Source organism: Prunus mume, linkage group LG4 (assembly GCF_029339155.1).
Source record: "Prunus mume cultivar Tortuosa linkage group LG4, ASM2933915v1, whole genome shotgun sequence".
Classification (NCBI taxonomy): domain Eukaryota; kingdom Viridiplantae; phylum Streptophyta; class Magnoliopsida; order Rosales; family Rosaceae; genus Prunus; species Prunus mume.
This window is the reverse complement of record NC_142701.1, coordinates 19,407,908-19,427,500: the sequence shown is the minus strand read 5'-3', so window position 1 is coordinate 19,427,500 and position 19,593 is coordinate 19,407,908. Positions and strand designations below refer to the sequence as shown.

The 19,593-nt window shown below is 38.6% G+C and overlaps 6 protein-coding genes and 1 pseudogene across 8 annotated transcripts; 6 read left to right on the top strand and 1 right to left on the bottom strand.

The window, feature by feature from the left end:
* The first annotated feature begins 591 nt into the window (after window positions 1-591).
* Window positions 592-2,394, top strand: LOC103330057 (early nodulin-like protein 17). The gene is made up of 2 exons (XM_008232600.2): window positions 592-943; window positions 1,732-2,394. Exons 1-2 carry the CDS (start codon window positions 748-750, stop codon window positions 2,070-2,072), a joined length of 537 nt encoding a protein of 178 aa, XP_008230822.2. The 5' UTR covers window positions 592-747; the 3' UTR covers window positions 2,073-2,394.
* Window positions 2,395-2,513: 119 nt separating this feature from the next.
* Window positions 2,514-5,130, top strand: LOC103330227 (glucan endo-1,3-beta-D-glucosidase-like). The gene is given in 2 exon segments (XM_008232770.3): window positions 2,514-4,091; window positions 4,093-5,130. Coding segments are annotated over 2 exon segments (2,085 nt in total). The 5' UTR covers window positions 2,514-2,720; the 3' UTR covers window positions 4,807-5,130.
* A 487-nt stretch (window positions 5,131-5,617) lies between these two features.
* On the top strand, window positions 5,618-7,221 carry LOC103330056 (early nodulin-like protein 20). The gene is made up of 2 exons (XM_008232599.2): window positions 5,618-6,119; window positions 6,715-7,221. Exons 1-2 carry the CDS (start codon window positions 5,912-5,914, stop codon window positions 7,080-7,082), a joined length of 576 nt encoding a protein of 191 aa, XP_008230821.2. The 5' UTR covers window positions 5,618-5,911; the 3' UTR covers window positions 7,083-7,221.
* A 549-nt stretch (window positions 7,222-7,770) lies between these two features.
* On the top strand, window positions 7,771-9,158 carry LOC103330055 (cell division topological specificity factor homolog, chloroplastic-like). Its single transcript, XM_089050027.1, has 2 exons — window positions 7,771-7,961; window positions 8,581-9,158. The coding sequence occupies exons 1-2, from the start codon at window positions 7,869-7,871 to the stop codon at window positions 9,136-9,138; spliced, it is 651 nt and encodes a 216-aa protein (XP_088906153.1). The 5' UTR covers window positions 7,771-7,868; the 3' UTR covers window positions 9,139-9,158.
* Window positions 9,159-9,282: 124 nt separating this feature from the next.
* On the bottom strand, window positions 9,283-9,898 carry LOC107880940 (F-box/LRR-repeat protein At3g48880 pseudogene; annotated as a pseudogene).
* A 906-nt stretch (window positions 9,899-10,804) lies between these two features.
* On the top strand, window positions 10,805-13,710 carry LOC103330054 (glutamate NMDA receptor subunit epsilon-1, putative (DUF3598)). 3 transcript variants are annotated; one of them, XM_008232598.2, is made up of 7 exons: window positions 10,805-11,226; window positions 11,597-11,691; window positions 11,900-12,020; window positions 12,131-12,249; window positions 12,477-12,663; window positions 12,776-12,919; window positions 13,137-13,710. In XM_008232598.2, the coding sequence occupies exons 1-7, from the start codon at window positions 10,951-10,953 to the stop codon at window positions 13,425-13,427; spliced, it is 1,233 nt and encodes a 410-aa protein (XP_008230820.3). In that variant the 5' UTR covers window positions 10,805-10,950; the 3' UTR covers window positions 13,428-13,710. The 3 variants fall into 3 exon arrangements, with proteins under 3 accessions (XP_008230820.3, XP_016649125.2, XP_016649126.2); XM_016793639.2 differs by having other exon boundaries at window positions 10,902-11,226; window positions 12,124-12,249; XM_016793640.2 differs by lacking the exon at window positions 11,597-11,691 and having other exon boundaries at window positions 11,062-11,226.
* Window positions 13,711-15,664: 1,954 nt separating this feature from the next.
* Window positions 15,665-19,387, top strand: LOC103330053 (putative WRKY transcription factor 3). Its single transcript, XM_008232597.3, has 4 exons — window positions 15,665-16,293; window positions 17,360-18,078; window positions 18,169-18,327; window positions 18,794-19,387. The coding sequence occupies exons 1-4, from the start codon at window positions 15,853-15,855 to the stop codon at window positions 19,074-19,076; spliced, it is 1,602 nt and encodes a 533-aa protein (XP_008230819.1). The 5' UTR covers window positions 15,665-15,852; the 3' UTR covers window positions 19,077-19,387.
* Window positions 19,388-19,593: the final 206 nt, after the last annotated feature.

Genomic DNA, 19,593 nt, shown 5'->3' with positions numbered 1-19,593 from the left:
AGCAAATTTATTAGCACAAGGCCACAAGAAAAAAGGCCATTTCTTTACTTTTACTTATTAATCACTGGTAGAAAGACTTGTTTCATGTGGCATATGGTGTTTTAGGCGTGTCTTGCAGCATTGGTTATAATTTGGTTCTTCAAATTTTGCTTCTCTCAGTGTTTGGTTTATTAAGAAATCTATAACCCACAAGTAACTCTGGCTCTAACCCAAAAGATAAAAAGAAGTTAATTTTATGTATTTCAAGCAGGGTTTCAGTCTTTTATCTAGGATCTAACTTACAGCATAATTAAAAAGTAAAAATAAGCACCCGAGATCCTAAATTCTCCCCTCTTCAATATCACATGTATAAAAAAAAAATCAGGCACGATGTCACAGTCAGAGAGAAGAAGTTTGTCCCATTGACCTAGTTGAACACCATAATCCTAGAACACTTAAATCTTTTTTAATGCATGACAATGAGATTTAGGTTGTGTTATGAAAAGCTACAGCCTTAACATTTTTTATTCTCTGCTAAATTTTATATTAACACAAGTTCAAAATTAAGAGTACAATATTTATATATTGTAACCCAAATAATCAGGATAAGCAGTCGATGGCAGTTGTAGATCTGAAAAGCGTACCTCTTCTTTATTAATAAGCGCAAAAACAAACTACCCAAGAAAAGAAACTTAAAGGCCCAAAAAGCAGAGAGTCTTGTTAGACAGTGTTCCAGAGCAACCGTTAGACTCTGCGAGAAAGAGAGCAATGGAGGGACTGAGAAGGGGGTTTGGGTCTGGCTCAGCTATGGTGCTTGTGGTGCTCTTGTGCTTTGTGCTGGTGATGGTTCCGGAAGTATCAGCTACTCGATTTATAGTGGGAGGAGGGAGCAAGGGGTGGACCAGCAATGTAAACTATACCATCTGGGCTCAAGACAAACACTTCTACAATGGAGATTGGCTCTGTAAGCTCCTCTTTTCTCAGATCCACTTTGCATACTAACTTCTTCATTTTCTTCTGTCATTGTTCTCTGTTCTCTGTTAGTCATTCATAGCTCAAAGCTTCTATTTTTAGCTCAATTTTGGTTGATGTTGCAGCTGAGTAATTTAGATCTGGAAATTGCTTAATGGGTTTTGCTTATAGTCTTCTTATGCAAAATTGTTTCCTTGAAAAATAGTTACTTTGTTCAAATTTGTTACAGAGAGTTTGAATTTTATCAGATTACCAAATAGTTGTTCTGAATCTTGTTTATTGATGTTTAAAGCTTATGTTGGAACTCAGTTTTGCCTACTGAAATGATGCATGCAGGAAAGAAGAAAGGGAAAGAAAAAAAAAAAAAAATTTGGTTATTCATGTCATTGAATGCGAGTTAATGTGTTTCTCTATTACCCCCAAATCCCATAGTATACAAGGTTTTCTTTTTAGTTTGATGTTTTAGTATTTTCCATGTATCATCCTGGCTGATTCAGATCTGCAACTTTTTTTATTGCTTTCCTCTTAGCTTTCCGTGTGAGGAAGGGGTCACCTTCTTATTTTTTGTTTCTTATACAACAATTTACTTTCATATTTTAGTGTTTCTTTTGGTTAGTTCTTAAAAGGTAGAAGTACATACTATTGTATATGAAAACTTCGAAGATGGAATCTTGGTATCATTTCATGTCATTGGACAGTTGAATTTTAAATAAGCACCAAAGATTAATTTGCTACTATATAGCTAGTTGGTAATTCTGTTTTTTTCTTCCATTCCTCCAGTTTTTGTTTATGATAGGAACCAAATGAATGTTCTAGAGGTGAACCAGACAGACTATGTGTCATGCAATGCTGATCATCCCCTTCACAACTGGACTACTGGAGCTGGAAGAGATGTGGTTCCACTGAATGTGACCAGGCACTACTATTTCATAAGTGGCAACGGGTTCTGCTATGGTGGTGTGAAGATTGCTGTTAAAGTCGAAAACCCGCCTCCACCTCCCTCAGCTTCCCCATTGAAGAGCAAGAGCAGTGCTCTAACACCTGCTTACAGATCCCAATTTGTTTTACCTGCCGTTTTTGCCATTGGTGCAATGTGGGATGCATTGGTTCGGTTCTGTTAAGTGCTGAGAATGCTGATGTTTAAACTTGAGCTAGCATTGATGGAGATGTCACAATCACAAAACAGTGAGGATATCCAAATCAAAACTAGACATTTCTTCTAGCTGTAAGCTAAGCCATTAATTTGTGAGGGAAATTGAGCTGCCTTCTACTTTACATTCGATTTAATTTCTTTTGGTTTTTGGGGTTTGTGATTTATTGATGGTGTTTTTAATTTCACCTTGGTGTAGTTGATCAGAAATTGGCAAAGGTTTTTTGGTTGAGCTAGTTGATGACTTTGAATACTTTTATTTATTGGAGTATTTACATGCGTTGATTACGGAAGTCATAGTGAGTTGTTGAAATCATTTGTATTTTATGTGGTGGCCCTTTAAGCATGGAGCTGCATGTGCCTTTTCTACTTGCTTCCCTATGTTTGTTCGAAAAATTAGGCCACTGATTTAGGAAACGACATTTGATTAAAGAGGGAGGGAGAGGAAACGACATTTGATTAAAGATGCATGTAGCACCATTGAACTTGGTCTTAGTATTTACATTTTTTTAGGTAATTAACCATCTGTAAGTTAATGACTGAGTTTTAGACGAGAGTTTTTCTAACTTACAGTAATAAACTCCAGACTAATTCAAAACAAATTTACCAAGGCGTCATCATGGCAAGTATGCTCAATTCTCTTGCTCTCATCCTCTCCATAGTCTGTTTTACTCTCTTGATCCCACAGACCACCCCCGCCCCTTTCCTCTTCCCAGCAACTCAATCCACAGTCCTCCCCGAGCCGTCAAACTTCTTCGCCACGAACCTCCTCACATCCCCTCTCCCCACCAACTCTTTCTTCCAAAACTTTGCTCTCAAGAATGGGGACCAGCCTGAGTACTTCCACCCCTACACCATCAGATCAGCATCCTCCTCTCTATCTCTCTCTTACCCATCTCTCTCCTACACCTCTGCATTCATATCTCAACCCTTCACACCTGACCTCACCATCTCTGCCTCACAAACCAGCACCTTCCAAGATCAGAATAACAACCGCCACCATGTAATATCCGACTTCAATGATCTCAGTGTCACTTTAGACTTTCCCTCCTCCCACCTCCGCTTCTTTCTCGTCCGCGGAAGCCCCTTTGTCACATGCTTTGTTTATACCCCCACTGCGGTTTCCATATCAACCAATTATACAATTCTTTCCTCCTCATCATCATTATCAAGTGACTCAAACACCAAGGTCACCATCAAGCTCGAAAACAATCAGACATGGCTAATATACACCTCCTCCCCAATTGGCTTGACTGACAGCACCCCATCAACCTTAACGTTTGGTGAGTTTTCTGGGATTGTTCGAGTTGCAGTATTGCCGGATTCTGATCCAAAATCCGAAGCAATTCTTGACCAGTTCAGTACTTGTTATCCGACTTCTGGTGCAGCTGTGCTTGGAAAGCCGTATACTTGGGGATATAAATGGGAAAATAATGGACCTGGAGATTTGCTTATGCTAGCTCATCCTCTCCATCTGCGGCTCCTATCTCATGCTACTGTTTTGAAGGATTTTAAGTACAAAAGCATTGATGGTGATCTGGTTGGTATTGTTGGTGATTCATGGGTGTTACAACCAAAGCCTGTTCCAATCACTTGGCATTCAGTTGGAGGCATCAAAGAAAATTTCTACTCTGAAATTATATCTGCGCTTCGTCGGGACGTTGAGGCTCTAAACTCAGCAGAAGTAACAACTACATCTTCATATTTTTATGGGAAATTGATTGCTAGAGCAGCAAGATTGGCTTTGATTGCTGAGGAGGTGGCTTGTCTTGATGTGATTCCATCAATTAAGAAATTCTTGATTGAGACAATTGAGCCATGGTTGGAGGGTACTTTTAGTGGCAATGGTTTTTTGTATGATGCAAAATGGGGTGGGCTTACTACTAAACAAGGATCAACTGATTCTGGTGCAGATTTTGGATTTGGAATTTATAATGATCACCATTTCCATCTGGGGTACTTTGTTTATGGTGTTTCAGTGCTTGCAAAGACTTGAGCCTGCATGGGGGGCCAAGTACAAGCCCCAAGCATATTCCCTTGTGGAGGATTTTATTAACACTGGCAAGCTATCAAATTTGCTTTATCCACGTCTGAGATCCTTTGATCTATACAAACTGCACTCATGGGCAGGAGGCTTAACCGAATTTGCCGACGGGAGGAACCAAGAGAGCACAAGTGAGGCAGTAAATGCCTACTACTCAGCTGCTATGATGGGGAAGGCCTATGGAGACACTCAACTTGAGGCCACAGGATCAATGCTTGCCGCGTTGGAAATTCAGGCAGCTCAAATGTGGTGGCATGTAAGAGAGGGAGGCAACAAAATTTATGAGAAAGATTTCACAAGGGAAAATAGGATGGTAGGTGTTGTGTGGTCAACCAAGAGAGACAGTGGACTTTGGTTTGCTCCTTCAGAGGCAAGAGAGATCAGGCTTGGAATTCAAATGTTACCCATTTCGCCCATCACCGAGGTTTTGTTTTCTGATGTTGGCTTTGCTAGGGAAGTTGTGAATTGGACATTGCCAGCTCTCCATAGGGAAGGAGAGGGAGTTGGTGAAGGGTGGAAAGGGTTTGTGTATTGTGTTCAAGGGATCTATGATAAAGAAGGTGCTTTGGAGAAGATTAGGAACTTGAAGGGTTTTGATGATGGAAATTCTCTCACTAATCTCTTATGGTGGATTCACAGTAGGAAGTTAAGTAAAGTTTGATCTCCTAATTTTGGTTTAACTAAACCAAATTCAATTCAATTAGAACTCTTGGGGTGCAAAGCATTTGTGAGGTGGGTGTGCAAAGAAAGCTCTTGGGTATCAGTGACAAATCCCTCCTCATCCGAACCATAGAATGGGCCTCTGAATGGACCAAAGTTGCCCAAGCAGAAATAAAATCTGGACTTTTTGAGATTATGGATATATTTTGAGCTCATTTGTTCTTGTGTCATGTAAGCAGATCCAATTGGGTGAATTTGTTCATGTTCACGTGGAACATACATACATCCCTATTCCCTAACATAAATTTCATTTTGCTTCATGTTATTTCTGTTTTTGGTTTGGTCATGCTAGAATTATCCTTCTGCTTCAGTCTTTCTATCGTACAACAATGTATACGTACACTTTCGATCTAACGGTGATTATCATTCTATACTGCAAGTAGGAAAATGTGAACTCGTCACATCTAACGATTAAAAGAGCTCATGTATGACATACATTGTAGTATGTTAGGATTATTCTTTTCTTTCCTTTATTTTGTTTTGGAAGGTTTGGTGTCAGAGCATATGAGAGCCTCTCTATCTTATGCTTTATTTTCTTGCTTTTTTCTTTAAATTTTTGGCCGGCTTTATTTTTATTGCTTTATTTACTTACTGTTGAATGTAAAATCAAATTATTGCGAATCTGTTTGGTCCTTTATTTATTTATTTTGCAGTGAGAAGTAGCAAATAGCACGTGGCTTGCTTTTAGAAGCCTTGTTCTTCACTGAACCAGTTACGCCAACGCACTCACACTCTCACACTCTCACACTCACTCAGTCGTGTAAGTGTAACCGCTCTGAAACATTCTTCGTAGGATGGGAGTTGAGCTGGACCCCACCAACCAACCATAACTCACTTTTCCAACCGATCCCCTCCTGCCACGTCACTGATAACACCAAAAAGCCCTTCTGCGCCAGTACAGATATCTGACTCATGTCCTCGTAGCTTGAGCTAAAGAGAAGAAGACTTCAACGTTTCTCTCGAGGCTGCTGAATCTGATCCCTCCCTCCCTCTACAAATACCATCAGCCGAACAAGCCTTAAACTCAATTACAGAGAAATTAAGCAATGAAAATGGTGATGAGGAGCAATTACAGTTGCAGATTAGCAGGGTTTAGATGGGGTGCGGTGGTGATCACGGCGGTTACGGTGGGGTGGCTCATGACGTCTGCAAACGGCGTGCTGCATAAGGTGGGAGGCGCACAAGGATGGAACCAGAACGTGAATTACACCGAGTGGTCCGCCAATGAGAATTTTTACGTCGGGGAATGGCTCTGTACGTTTTTTATTTTTATATAATCACCCCCTTCTCTTTCTCTTTTCTTTTTTATTTTTGGACCGTCTATAACCTAGTAATTATGTAGTTTCTCATACATTTAAAATCAACATTTTCTTGTGATTGAATTTTAAGAACACGTACATTTCACAAAGCATAAATAAGAGCGTTGCGTTTTGATAAATTAGCTGTACAACACTGATTTATTAGAGAGGTTGGTTCAGTTTGAATTTTGATTACATCAATTTTTTTTTATTTTTTATACAAGCGATAATTTAAACGTTTAAAAGAGTTATTAATGTGAACTTGTTACGAGTCTTAATAGAGACAATAAACATTTATTAATGTGGCATGTTTATAATGAAGGAGGTTGAAATTTATACTTAGCTGCGGTTTTATTATAATTTTCCCTTTTTTGCCCAACTTGCCAAGTAACCTGATTTTTTTTGGGTTATCTTAGCTATTAATAATTGGGAGTCATATCTTCTTCTCTTGCATTTTGCCTTTTTATTTTTGTTAAAACATATAATAAAAATGAAAATAAAGTGACTGACTTGTTTTTGTTTGTACACCTTGTTCATCTTGTGTTTGCAAGTATTCAATTTTGACAAGCGGTATTACAATGTTCTGGAGGTGAACAAGAGCAGCTTTGATAGCTGCAATGACCAAGGCTTCATGAAGAACATAACCCGGGGCGGCCGAGATGTGTATCAACTAACGGAGGACAGGCCCTATTACTTCCTCTCCGGCGGAGGCTACTGCTTCCACGGCATGAGACTGGCTCTGGTTGCCCTCCAAGATCAGCAGCAGCTCCCGCCTGCTCCAGCACTTGCTCCATCTACGAATGCTGCTTCTCCTAATTCCTTAACCTCAGCTCAAATGTTCATATTTCTATCCGCTACTGTGATTTCACTAGGCCTACCTTTAATGTGGGACGTTGATCTCTTTAAATCATACGTATGAGTGTGGATCATTATTGTCATTCAAGTAGTAGTAGTATTTGGTAAGATTTGAATGGTTGTGAATGTCAATTGTTGCTTCTTGAAAAGGAATTGGATATGGTTTATATATTTATATATTTATCAAGTAAATGTTTATCTGATTTCAGGAATTCGTATAATATATGCAGGCGGATAAGTGATATAATACCTTATCTATATATCGCTTAATTAATTTGGGAAATTTTGTCCTTGTAAATTATTGAGTAAAGGTGTTTATCGATTCAAAATCAACAATATTTAATCAATTTATATGAATCGTAGATTTTTAGATATTTAGTTACGTAATTATGATTTTACAAATTTGAAATTCTTATCGGCACTTCAAAAAAGTGATGATGCACTCCTCTTTTGTGTTTTTATAAAAGAAGAGGAGGATTGCACAATAACTTTTTTCGAAATGTCAAATATCAATTCTCTAAAGTTTTAATATTTAGAAGGAAAAAAAAAAAAAGGGAATTTCCTGACATGTGCCCCGGTGACAGAAGTGTAACACTCAGCAATCTATAAGGGCAAAATCGTCAAAACGGAAACTATTATGAACTGAACTCGAAGTTGGGCCAAACCACACAAAGGTTCAAAACTGAAATTTTGTCATGCCTAAAGTACCCGAATGTATATATAAAATTACAAGAATAACCTCAGCGAGTTTCCCTCTCTTCGTTTCGACTGTTTAACACCCAAGCCCTGAACTCCACACTCTTCAGCTGTGAGAGAAACAAAACCCAGTTCATATAATTTCTGAAGATAAATGGCGATTTCTGGTGAATTGGGGATCTCTGCAATATTGGGTTCTTGCCCTTTTAAGCACCACTCTCTGGGAAGCTCTCTCAAGCCCTCCAAGGTTTGCATTTCCCCTTTTACCTTGCACCACTATCTGCGAAGCTCTCTCCAACCCTCCAGGGCTTGCTGCAAAAGATTTCAAATTTCATGCATTATCCAACTGGGTTTCACGAGTTAGCTCCAATTTCCTCATGCATTGCTGGCCATTTGCAAATCTGGTTGAAATTTTGGTTTTCTATGCCTGCTGTTTTTGTGTATTCTCAGTTCTGCTTGTTGTTTGTCTGTCTATTTATCCTTTTACTGTCAATGTATGAAAATTGATACTGAAAGTAGTAATTATAGTAAGCTGGGAAAAATTTGTTAAAGCTTTCATTATGTAGGTGTGAATGTTTTACCTTTTGATTTTGAGTTACATTACATTACCCTTCCCTTCTGTCAAGTAGATTTTAGAGATTTGGATTTGACTAATTTTTCAGATTCCATTTAAAAAGGCCAAACCAGTGTTTAAGACTTAGGAGAGTAATGCTTAGCGCCAAGTTCTTCTTTAATTGAGTTTTGTGATGCTTTTACTGAATTCTATGACATTAGATTGATGAACATTCATGTCTAATATCTAATGCTGCCTAGGGCTTCAATTGCAAGGATTTCATTTTTGAAAAATGCAACCATTCATATTTCAGGTAACATTGAAGGGTTTTAATGGAGGAGGTAGTTCACGGGTGATGATCCAAACTTCCTTAAATCTGGAAGGCTACAAGTCTAAGTGCCAGTGTAGCCAAACGTTTGGGATTGCAGAAAACAGTGAACCTTTTCCCGGACCTCTAAGCCAAGAAACAGAGGGCTTTCTCCTCCGTGCTATAAACATGAGCTTTTTTGAGCGTTTAAACTTGGCGTGGAAGATAGTGTTCTCTTCACCATCGACAAGAAGGAATTCTAATGCAAAGATTGCCAAGCAGCGGTTGCAGATGATCCTCTTTTCCGATCGATGTGCAGTAACTGATGACGCGAAGGAGAAGATTGTGAGCAACATTGTTGGTGCTCTATCCGATTTCGTGGAAATAGAGTCACAGGATAATGTCCAGCTTAGTGTCTCAACAGATGAAGACCTAGGCACAGTGTACTCTGTTACAATCCCTGTTCGGCGTGTGAAGCCTGAATATCATCAAGATGAGGATGATGTTGGGGGCATAACCAATGATGAGTACAAGGATATTGGGGAACAGATTGGATCTTATTGATATGAAGTTTGATTTCCACACTCCTAACAACTCTCTCTCTCTCTCTCTCTCTCTCTCTCTCTCTCTCTCTCTGTGTTTTTAGCATTATTACATTTCATGGTAGAGCAGCTTTTAACTAATTAGTCTCATATGATCCTATATTGCTCATGCTGTAATCACAGAGCAATTAAGGGAGTTCACTTCATCCTCTTTCCATAGCCATTCTCCATATTCATGTCACCTCAAGATTCCCCTCTCATTTTTGGTCATTCTGCACATGATGCGATGGACATGCATGCATGTTATGAATTTTCGCAACTGAGAAGCCTTGTCAAGAATTATCTAGTCGAACTTTTCAAGTATCCTTCTAGGATTAGGAGGAATTCTTTTAGACTCAGGAGGCGGAGGGACTTCAATCACAAGTAAAATGTGATGTGTTTAGGACTTCCAGTTGTTGTAAGCCGTCCAATATAATGATCAAAGCGTCCTTCACGAGCTTTGTGCACCGGAGGCTTAAAACCCTAAGGATTGGAAGATATGCAACTAGCTTCGGGGCAAAGCTTTCCAGAATCTGGCAAGTACCCATGATCTTTAGTTTCCTGAAGTAATTGTTGCAGTTTTTGAAAATCTGCTCCATGACATATGCGAGAGATTTGATTCTAGGCATTGTCAGCGATTCAAGGTCTTTCAAGAAACCAAAGGCCTTGCATATTCCAGTCTTCTGTATTCTGTTTCAAGCTGGCATCACTTGTTGCTTAAGCTTTGGGTGTGATCCATGCATGAACACATTTAATTAAATAAAACCAAAATACAACACTTTTGTTCAATCATTGTTATATATATTAGAAATTTATAGCAATCCCCATTTCTAGCATTAGTATTGTAAAGAAACACTATAACATGGTTTTTTCAGTTATTATATTTTTTTAAAAAAAAAACCTCAAAAACTCATTAAAACCTTCCTAGGAAACTACTTTGGACAAACCCCATTGTAGAAAAGAGTACCACACATTCCAAAGACTAACAAGAGAGTCCTATCATACCACAAAAGACCGTTACAAGAACAGAAAAAAAATCAACTAAACACCAACACAGTAGACCTAGAAAGAGAACCGCATCACATCCCAACTGTCAAAAGAAGCCTTCTATGAGAAAAACTCATAGTCCTTTGACCATCCACAAACTAATCACGTGTTCAATTAGTGTCTGGAGGTAAGAAATCACATAATATATGCATATCATACGTATACAATTTCACTTGGGTTGGGATCATCGAATTTCAAAGGAAATTCATACATATTCTACTGAAAAAATGAAAAGAAAACAGTATACTGATGGATAACTACAATTTCATTTGTTCAATTAGTGTCTGGAGGTAAGAAATCACATAATATATGCAGATCATACTTAAAATTTTAGTTAGGATCATATAGTTTCAAAAGCAATTCATACAGATTCTACTGAAAAAATGAAAGCAAAATAGTTGGGTCGTGTAGCATGAGATCTGGATCGATGGACACCTACTATGGATTGAGCTATGAGATGTGACTTATTCGAGTTATGATTGATTTGTTATAGTTCTCAATTGTTGAGTATGGAAAAGGGGAACGAAGAGCTCGTTGAGCTACTCTCTTTATTGACCTGAACTTCATTCATGGTATTTGAGCAGGGGAGTAGGACCCTTTTTCAAATGGCTTTATTAGAAATAGGCCTCTGAATTTGGGCCCTTGAAATATCTTTACATAACCCATTTCGAGATAAGATAAAACAGGTCAGCTTCTTCGCTGCTCCGAGCTCCACACTTCCTCGGAACCCCTCCTTGCCTTTGCTTTCATGGCTTCCACTTACTGCTGTTCACTTTCACTGCCGCCCATTCCCTACCCACCAACCCTCAACAATATCCAACTCTTTCCCACAAAACTTTACAGCCCAAACCCGTTTTCTCACTCAAATTTTACACTTCGGAGTCCCAGAATCCGAGCTAACAACTCTTCCTCGTCCACCACAGTCCAAGATGAAGCTCAAAAGCTCAGTGACGAAGCCATGAGCATTGACAATCTTCGCCGCTTCGTTAAACTCAACTTGGGCAAATGGAATGGTTCCTTCTTTGTAAGTATCTAGTTTGCACTACAAAATTTGAGTTAAATATGGTTGCTATGGCTAAGTAAATGCAAGAAAAGTAGAGAAATTCAGTCTTTCGTTTTATGTTGTGTTTTTCAAGATGGCAAATTATTCAACTTTCTGAGAGAAAAAATGCATGTAGTTAGCTCTATTCGTTGAGTTATTGGTTTTCTGGGTTTGGTAATGAGTCTGTTTTATCTCCTTTCTCCTACGTTTTCTGGGCAGTCAAACAGATAAATTAAGTGTTCGAAGAATCGGCCTAGGCGGCAGCCTAGGTGCTAGGCGGATCTGAGAGAGTCTGGGCGCCTGGGCGGGTCGTGTGATTTTAGATTATTTATTAGTTTGAGTGATTTTGTAGCAATTTGATGCTGTTGGGAATCTATTGCATAAAGTGAATACGAAGCTGTCAGCTAGCTCTTACGGGGAAGATGAACTCATCAGTCTCATTCAAACGTAAGTTTCAGGTCCACTTATTACATTTAAAAAGTAAAAGTCTAAAAGATAAAAGGAAAGATTAGGGATTAGAAAAAATAATAAATTTGTTTATGAATATTTTGATTGTGTCAAATGTCAATCATTTATAAACTTTGGTATATTATTGATTCTAACACATACTTTTGCTTTGCCATTCTAAACGGCTTGATGCTGTCATGCTTTGTAGATTATATATTGAACAAGCTTCCTCAAACACATCTGTTTCTGGATATGATGATGATGAGCTGGAATGGGCAGAATACAAAATTAAAGAAACCAACATGTTCACTGCGGACAAATATCAACAGGTGAGGTTTTACCAGTGTCTGGTGATCATTTTCCCTTGATGAAATAGTTTATAGCTTAGTTTTTGTGATCAATTGTTTTCTGTTGAATATCCATTGTGATTAGTCTGCAGATTGGATTCTTCCCCAATGAGAAAGCATTTTCTCTAAGGTACCAGACCGCTGGCATGCTAGAAACTGTGCTAAGACAAGGGGTTCTTGGGGAAGATGACAGTGGTGAAGACTCACCAAAGTGAGTGGTTCCTCCCTCAAAAGATGTTCTTCATGATTCTATGATAAAACTTAAACAGTGGGATTGTAGCAATTGGTGTATACACATATTTCTTGTCCATTGGTGTTTCTTATTATTTTCTCTGAGCTATTTTTGTTTCTTTTCTTTCATGACCATTGCTTTTCTAACTAAAAGGGTTTACTAACACTAAAACTACTTGGCCTCTTCAATTTGTCTTCATTGTGTAGAAATCTAAAGCTTCCTTCCCGTTGGCCTTCTATTGTATGTGAGAGTTGTCTGTATTCACTAGAGAAAGATATGCGAGTAAGAGCATTCCATATCATGGACCCAAAAGGCATTGTCGAAATGCTTCTCATCTTCCTTGAGGAAAGAGGAGATGGAGTGCTTCTTCCTCCTTCCCTCGACAATAATATGGTAAATTTCACAAAGAAAACTAGTAGTGAGGAATTTTTTAATTTTTACTAGCATTACATTTTTACTTTCTGAGTGCAGTATCTTATATTATGTTTTTTTTAATTGGTCTCAGGAAAACAAAGACAGGATTGTTCCATTTCTTGGTAAGTGGAAAGGTCATTCCATAACAAAACGAAGTGGTGTTTATGGATCAACAATGGCTGAAGCTGATACAGTAACATCACTTGAGATGGATGATAAGGGCCAAATTATTCAGGTATCTTCCACTCCAAGCAAATCCTTTTCGAGACAACAGGGAATGTTGAACCGTTTTGCTTCGTTGATATAAATTTAGATGATCTAAGAACTCATTTCCCAAAAAGGAAAAATGGAAGGACTCTATACATATTATTGTTGGTTTACGTTTTGTTCAAGCATCAGTCTTTTACTTCCTTTTTTCATTTTCCCTAATTTCTGCTCATAAATAATATCAGGGCATCACTTCCACCTCTGCTGCGGGTGATGTTACCACTAATGTGCCGTGGACGGGTATCAAGTCAGACAATTTGGTTACTTTTGCTGGAGGTTACCAGATGACTTTCTTGCCTGGAGGTATGTACATGGGATGCCCATGTGATGTAGGAAAGAATGTTGCAGAATCCGTGTCATTCCATTTGGAGTTCTGTTGGCTTGAGGGCCCTGGAAAGAGACAGAGATTGGTTCGCACTTACGATGTTGAAGGTTTGGCGGTTTCAACAACATACTTCTATGAGACAAGAATGTGAGCACTCCATCTTCATTGTAGATATAATTTTTCAGAGGGAAGTGTTTATTTCTATCCATGGTTTTGCACAGTTCTACATAACCATTTGATGCGCCAGTTTGTACTTTCTTGAAGCCTTGAACTAGTTGAGAGAGTCTGGGGACTAGTCAGGCCAAATTTTTCTTTCCTGGACGTTGGAAATATAGGAAATCTAAGGTCCCATAACCTCCATTGTTGTTGAACGAGTGTATATTATTCTTGTATGTAATTTCAGATTTAAATTAAAGACAAGTTCTAGAAGAAAAGTCTAGTTGCAGAATGCAGCAAATGACATCCATTTCCTCATTGAAAAAGTTATAAGTTTGGAATTTCTGCAACCAGAATTGCAATAAAGGCTTTTTAGAAAAATATAAGTTGTCAATTTTTCCAGTTTGTCTGGGCCCTTCATGTCGGAAATTCACTAATTTGTAATCCGACTTGCACAACTTGGTGGAGATGAATCAATCATGTCCCTTGCTGCTTAAATAGCACAAGACTATCTATGTATGTGATATGCGCCCCCCACAACCACCAAAACCAAAATCAAATTAATGCAACTACTCTCCCACCTTTCTTCTTTGGCTATTAATATCTCAGTGTGGAGCTGGCATAGCAGAAACCATATAACTAGGAAATACAAGCCTACTACAAATCTAATTTATAATTTATAAAGTGTATATGCAAGATTGACCCAAAAAATACATAAATAAAACACTCATCGCAAGTCGCCGACATGCCTGGCACCATGAAAAATAATTTTAACTATCGAACTATTGTAGTTTAGACTATCGTTAAAAAAACAAAAAACGAACATTGCAAGCAAGCACCAGCTGTTTTTTGGTAATTGACCTTTATCAAGTTTCCATACATTTGAGAGCTTGCGTACGTCAACAAGAGTGCAAATGTCTATTTTATTATGCTACATGGCGCTGTCAATATGTTATGTTATGTAGAAGATTACTGGAATGTTCTTTTACTTTCATCTTCTGCACTTCATTCATCTTCTAAGTTGAAAAAACAAAAATTGATGGAATAATATTTTGACAATTATACATAACCTGAAAAATATAATTTAAATGTAGAAACGTACCGTGTAACACTTTTACTTTTTTATTTTTCAGATTTAAATGTCCTAAAGTCAGAACCTTTGTCGGTTGCTTACATAGGCTGCCAAAACAAGAACGATCGTGGGCTGCACATACAACACCAAAAAAAAAGAGGGAGGATTTGGACAGACGATCTAAAGATCTGGCTGTGGATAATCACAACCGTTGGGTCCCATTAGAATTGATGATGATGATGAGAGTGGATTTTTAGTTAAATTTTTGGAGGCTTAGCTAATAATAAATCTTTTTCCGGCAAAAAAAGCTAATAAATTCTAAATTTGTTAGGAAGGACCACACGGCACCTTGATGCCGGATTTTCTTTCGTGGGGCCCTCGGTTGCTGAGTTGTCACAAAACTTCGCGTTACATGCGATGTATTACCATTTAATGGTGCTATATCGTCCCCGTTTGCAACGCTAGTTTACTTGTAAACATGCTACTTGCAATTCGTCTCTCTCCACGTATTATAACTTCCTCTTGTTTTTGGGATTGATTTAATTCAAATTGTCGTTTTTTAAATTCAATTATAATGCATCGAGAGATTTTAGCATTTTCACAATTTTACATCACATATGCGTATTAACTAATTAAAATGTAAATTTTTGTTGTCTATACAAGTTTGTCACATATTTAAAATTACAGACGATTACGAGTCATATTATGTGAATCTTCTTTAAATATGTAAAACTGGGCCTCAAATTGGGAACAATTCACTTATAAACCATAGTTGGATAGTCACAAACAATATAAGGAGTTCTTATTATACAAAAGAAGAAACAATAAAAAGGAGTGGTTAAGGCAAAGAAGAAGCTTAGCATCCATAGACGGAGTCTATTGCGTTAATGTTTTGTTGTGTTGGGCATCCCATGTCTTGACCCAGATGCCGGTCTTGGAGGGCAACAAAGATTAAAGTCCCATCTATATGTCTATCTGTCTCTGTCTGAATTTCACTTTGGAGCAATTTGCCATTTGGAATTAACGAAGCCATACAGCCTCTAAATAAAAACATTACAAAGGTTTAAAATAAAATTTAAATTAAATTAAATTAAATTAAAAAAACAAAGAAAATTGTCGTTGTCCATTTTCTGCTCCGTGGACTTTCCACTTGAAAATTCAGGATAGCACGAAACCACCAAAAACCCAACTAATTTCTGAAGAGCAAAACCAAGCAACACAACACAAACCAGTTGCAGAAGAAACACAGAAAATAGAGAGAGAGAAACAGAGAGTTACAGAGAGATAGATAAAACAGAGGGTTTCGGACAGAGACAGAGAAAAAAGGTGCTTGCTTGATATAGCATCAATGGCCAAAAACCAAGACTCTGAGAGAGTCTCAGTTTCAGCACCACCCCAACCGCAAAGACCAGTCATAACACTGCCACCGAGGCCTTCCGCTGAGGCCCTTTTCAGCGGCGGATCTGGAGCCAGCCCGGGTCCGATGACCCTGGTCTCAAGCTTCTTCCCCGACACATACCCTGACTCAGAGTACAGGTCCTTCTCTCAGCTCCTGGCCGGAGCCATGGGCTCGCCTATGGGGTCCACAAGGCCAATCCAATTTAACGAAAACCCAGTTGATGGTTCGGCCCAATTAGAAGGAGGCTCTGAAAATGGCGGTGAGAACAAGTCTGGGTTTAAGCAGAGTAGGCCTATGAATTTGATGGTGGCTCGGTCGCCATTGTTCACTGTTCCACCTGGATTGAGTCCCTCTGGGTTGCTTAACTCGCCTGGCTTCTTTTCACCTCCGGTAAGTTTACAAAGCTCTCCTAATGCTATATTTAATACTGGGTGTGCTCTGTTTTTTCGGTATTTGTGTGTGTTTGATTAGTAACTGTTGATCAATGGTTATGTACTTGTGTGATTTTGTGAACATGGGTTGGTCAAAGGTGCTTCTTTTGTACTTGTGGAATGCTTCTTGTGCTCAAAGGGTGTACATTTGTGGGTTGACGATATGATTGGGGTGGTTATTGAGTATTAACAGAAGCTATTACTCAATGATGGGCTGGTCAAAGGTGCTTCCTTTACAACAATTTTGTTTTGATGATAATGGCTGGCCCTTCCTGATACCCTATGCAAAATGATGAATTTCTTCACAAAATTGTGTTGTATACAAGGAAAGTTTGAAGAAATGATGGATTTCTTCACATAATTATATTGTATACAAGGAAAGTTTGAAGAAATCAACTAATATCCAACAACAAATCAGGCCCTCAGGTTCTGCCATTCACAACAACTGTGTGAAAATCGTGCATTTATAGCCGCAACTAAATTAATGCCTATTTTCCTTGAGTGTTGGTCCTAGTTTGTATTATTTCACTCCAGTCATAAGTTTATTTTTGCTCTGTGGTTAGAATCCCCGATTAAGGATGGCTAACTATGATGTGTCTCATATAAAAAGGACACATGGGTAGCATGGGACTTCAAAGATACAATCATGACCAATTTTGGTGGACGAATTTGTTTAGTTTGTTGTGTCATGTGTGTGTATGTGCATGCCCCTATTACATGTTACATATTGTCAAAAGTCAAAATTTTGCTTAGGTAAGTATCTTTTCTACTCTGCATCGTGTAACATTTGTTAAAGGCTCCTTCAACTATGGTTAAACATGTAGAACCTTGAAGCTGATAAAGAGGTGATCTACAAATCTAAGCCATTCAATATAGTGATGCATTGGCGACAGACCATATGGAACATATGTTGTTATTGGTGCTTCATACCATATTGTCTTTCTATGCAATATAGTATGATTTCTGAAGTTGGATGACTTGTATTAGCATCAGGTATTCATGAATTTTTCCTCGTATTGGTGCAGAGTCCATTTGGAATATCACATCAGCAGGCCTTGGCGCAGGTTACTGCCCAAGCTGCACTAGCCCAATCTCGTATGCACATGCAAGCTGAATATCAACCTTCGTCGGTAGGAGCTCCCACAGAGCCACAGGCATATCATCCATCCGTAATGCCCAATGAAGCATCTCAACAGCAGACATTACCTTCAACATCTGACCATAGAAGTTCCGCGAGGCAATCATCAGAGGCATCTCATTCTGATAGGAAATACCAACCTTCATCTGTGGCCACTGATAGGCCTGCAGACGATAGCTACAACTGGCGGAAATATGGGCAGAAGCAGGTTAAGGGCAGTGAGTATCCTCGAAGTTACTACAAATGCACACATCTGAATTGCCCTGTCAAAAAGAAAGTGGAGCGTTCTCCTAATGGCGAAATAACTGAGATTATATACAAAGGGCAGCATAACCATGAAGCCCCTCAACCTAAACGTGGAAAAGATGGTGGTGATCTGAACGGACACTTGCATTCGCAGCCTAGGCCTGAAAATGGATTGCAAAGATTGGTTGGAGATTCAAACGGTTCTAGTGAAAATATAGCTTCTCACTCAATGCTTGAGAGGCATCAAGAATCTACTCAAGCTGCTCCTGGACAGTTACCAGGGGCAAGTGACAGTGAAGAGCTACGCGATGGGGAAATTAGAGAAGAGGGGGATGCTGATGAACCAAATCCAAAGAGAAGGTATTTTCAAAACCAATCATTTCATGTAATCACAGGATACTTTCTCCTTTGTTTTGTCTTAACGTTAAAATCTCTTGTCTGGGAGTGCAGGAACATAGATGTTGGGGCATCTGAGGTAGCTTTGTCACACAAGACAGTGACAGAACCAAAAATCATTGTGCAAACAAGGAGTGAAGTCGATCTTCTAGATGATGGCTACAGGTGGCGCAAGTATGGACAGAAGGTGGTCAAGGGGAATCCTCATCCAAGGTGGGAACTTTCTCCATATGAATCTTTGCTTATTTTCAGTTCTACTGATTGCATTATGCAAATGGAATTAGGATGGTTTCTCTAAATTGTTTCTGACATGTTTATATTTAAGATCCTATAAATTAAGCATTAGGATGGCATCTTTTTTTCCCCAGTTAAAAAAGGATATAAAGTATTCTAAAAATTCTTCACACTTTCTTTTATTGTGTATCCTATTTGATAGATGGAGGTAAAATTATGAACCATTGGACTTAGAAATTAACTTTTGAGGAGTGGGATAAACTCTCGATTACTGATGTGGAGCAAGCCATTAATTAAAGAACAATTACTTTCTGATCTTAGAGAGTCACTTGCTTAGCATACCTTTAAACAATATGTGAATAATTTATTCTCTAATATTTTTCTTTCTACTTGAGATATGGTTTCCTTATTATGAGCATCGTTTCTGATACAAATGTGTTAACAGAAGCTATTACAAATGCACTTATGCGGGGTGCAATGTCCGTAAGCATGTTGAGAGAGCTTCCACTGACCCCAAAGCTGTCATCACTACATACGAGGGGAAACATAACCATGATGTTCCAGCAGCTAGAAACAGCAGCCACAACACAGCCAATAACAATGCATCACAGTTAAAACCACTGGCGGTTGTGAGAGAGAAGCATCCCCTTCTTAAAGGGAGAGAATTCGGAAACAATGACCAGAGACCAGTACTTCTACAGCTAAAAGAAGAGCAAATCTTTGTGTGAAGTGCTCCGCTGAAATCGATTATGGAAGTAGAGGTCAGCAGTCAAGTCCAACCAACTAACATTGTGCAAACTGAATGAATACAGAAAATAAAGAAAGGCCTAGAGAGGTTTTTGCGTGGTGATTGTTGCTGGTGTGTGATCCGTTTTGATAAAATGCAGAAAGTTTTGCTGTAGGCCCTACATGATTTGTAAATTTGAATGCAGAAATAGGGTCGTATAGAATTATTTCACACTGAAATGGGAATACAAGTATATCTACTCATGTATAAATTTACTTTTAACATATTCTTAGTCTTGTTTATTTCTGCTTATGTGGGCTTCTTTTCGTGGGCTGTTTTATGACCGGCACAAAGCAAGGCTGGCTGGCTGGCTGTTCTTCATCCTGTTTATTACCTCTCTGCTTATGTGTGCTGTTTTTACTTTTGGGTACATGCCTACGTGGGCTGTTTTAGGACTGGCACAAAGCAAAAAGTTGAGGAGGCAGGCCAACTCATCTTTCATATGATCTTGTTTGTAT

What these genes read in the sequence shown, in the direction of transcription:
- LOC103330056 (XM_008232599.2), top strand. Translation starts at nt 5,912, where the DNA reads ATGAAAATGGTGATGAGGAGCAATTACAGTTGCAGATTAGCAGGGTTT. An exon ending in TTACGTCGGGGAATGGCTCT is followed by an intron (nt 6,120 to 6,714) that starts GTACGTTTTTTA and finishes TGTGTTTGCAAG; the next exon opens with TATTCAATTTTGACAAGCGG.
- LOC103330055 (XM_089050027.1), top strand. Translation starts at nt 7,869, where the DNA reads ATGGCGATTTCTGGTGAATTGGGGATCTCTGCAATATTGGGTTCTTGC. An exon ending in GCTCTCTCAAGCCCTCCAAG is followed by an intron (nt 7,962 to 8,580) that starts GTTTGCATTTCC and finishes TTCATATTTCAG; the next exon opens with GTAACATTGAAGGGTTTTAA.
- LOC103330054 (XM_008232598.2), top strand. Translation starts at nt 10,951, where the DNA reads ATGGCTTCCACTTACTGCTGTTCACTTTCACTGCCGCCCATTCCCTAC. An exon ending in CTGCGGACAAATATCAACAG is followed by an intron (nt 12,021 to 12,130) that starts GTGAGGTTTTAC and finishes ATTAGTCTGCAG; the next exon opens with ATTGGATTCTTCCCCAATGA. An exon ending in ATAAGGGCCAAATTATTCAG is followed by an intron (nt 12,920 to 13,136) that starts GTATCTTCCACT and finishes AAATAATATCAG; the next exon opens with GGCATCACTTCCACCTCTGC.
- LOC103330053 (XM_008232597.3), top strand. Translation starts at nt 15,853, where the DNA reads ATGGCCAAAAACCAAGACTCTGAGAGAGTCTCAGTTTCAGCACCACCC. An exon ending in GAACCAAATCCAAAGAGAAG is followed by an intron (nt 18,079 to 18,168) that starts GTATTTTCAAAA and finishes CTGGGAGTGCAG; the next exon opens with GAACATAGATGTTGGGGCAT. An exon ending in AAGGGGAATCCTCATCCAAG is followed by an intron (nt 18,328 to 18,793) that starts GTGGGAACTTTC and finishes ATGTGTTAACAG; the next exon opens with AAGCTATTACAAATGCACTT.
- LOC103330057 (XM_008232600.2), top strand. Translation starts at nt 748, where the DNA reads ATGGAGGGACTGAGAAGGGGGTTTGGGTCTGGCTCAGCTATGGTGCTT. An exon ending in CTACAATGGAGATTGGCTCT is followed by an intron (nt 944 to 1,731) that starts GTAAGCTCCTCT and finishes CCATTCCTCCAG; the next exon opens with TTTTTGTTTATGATAGGAAC.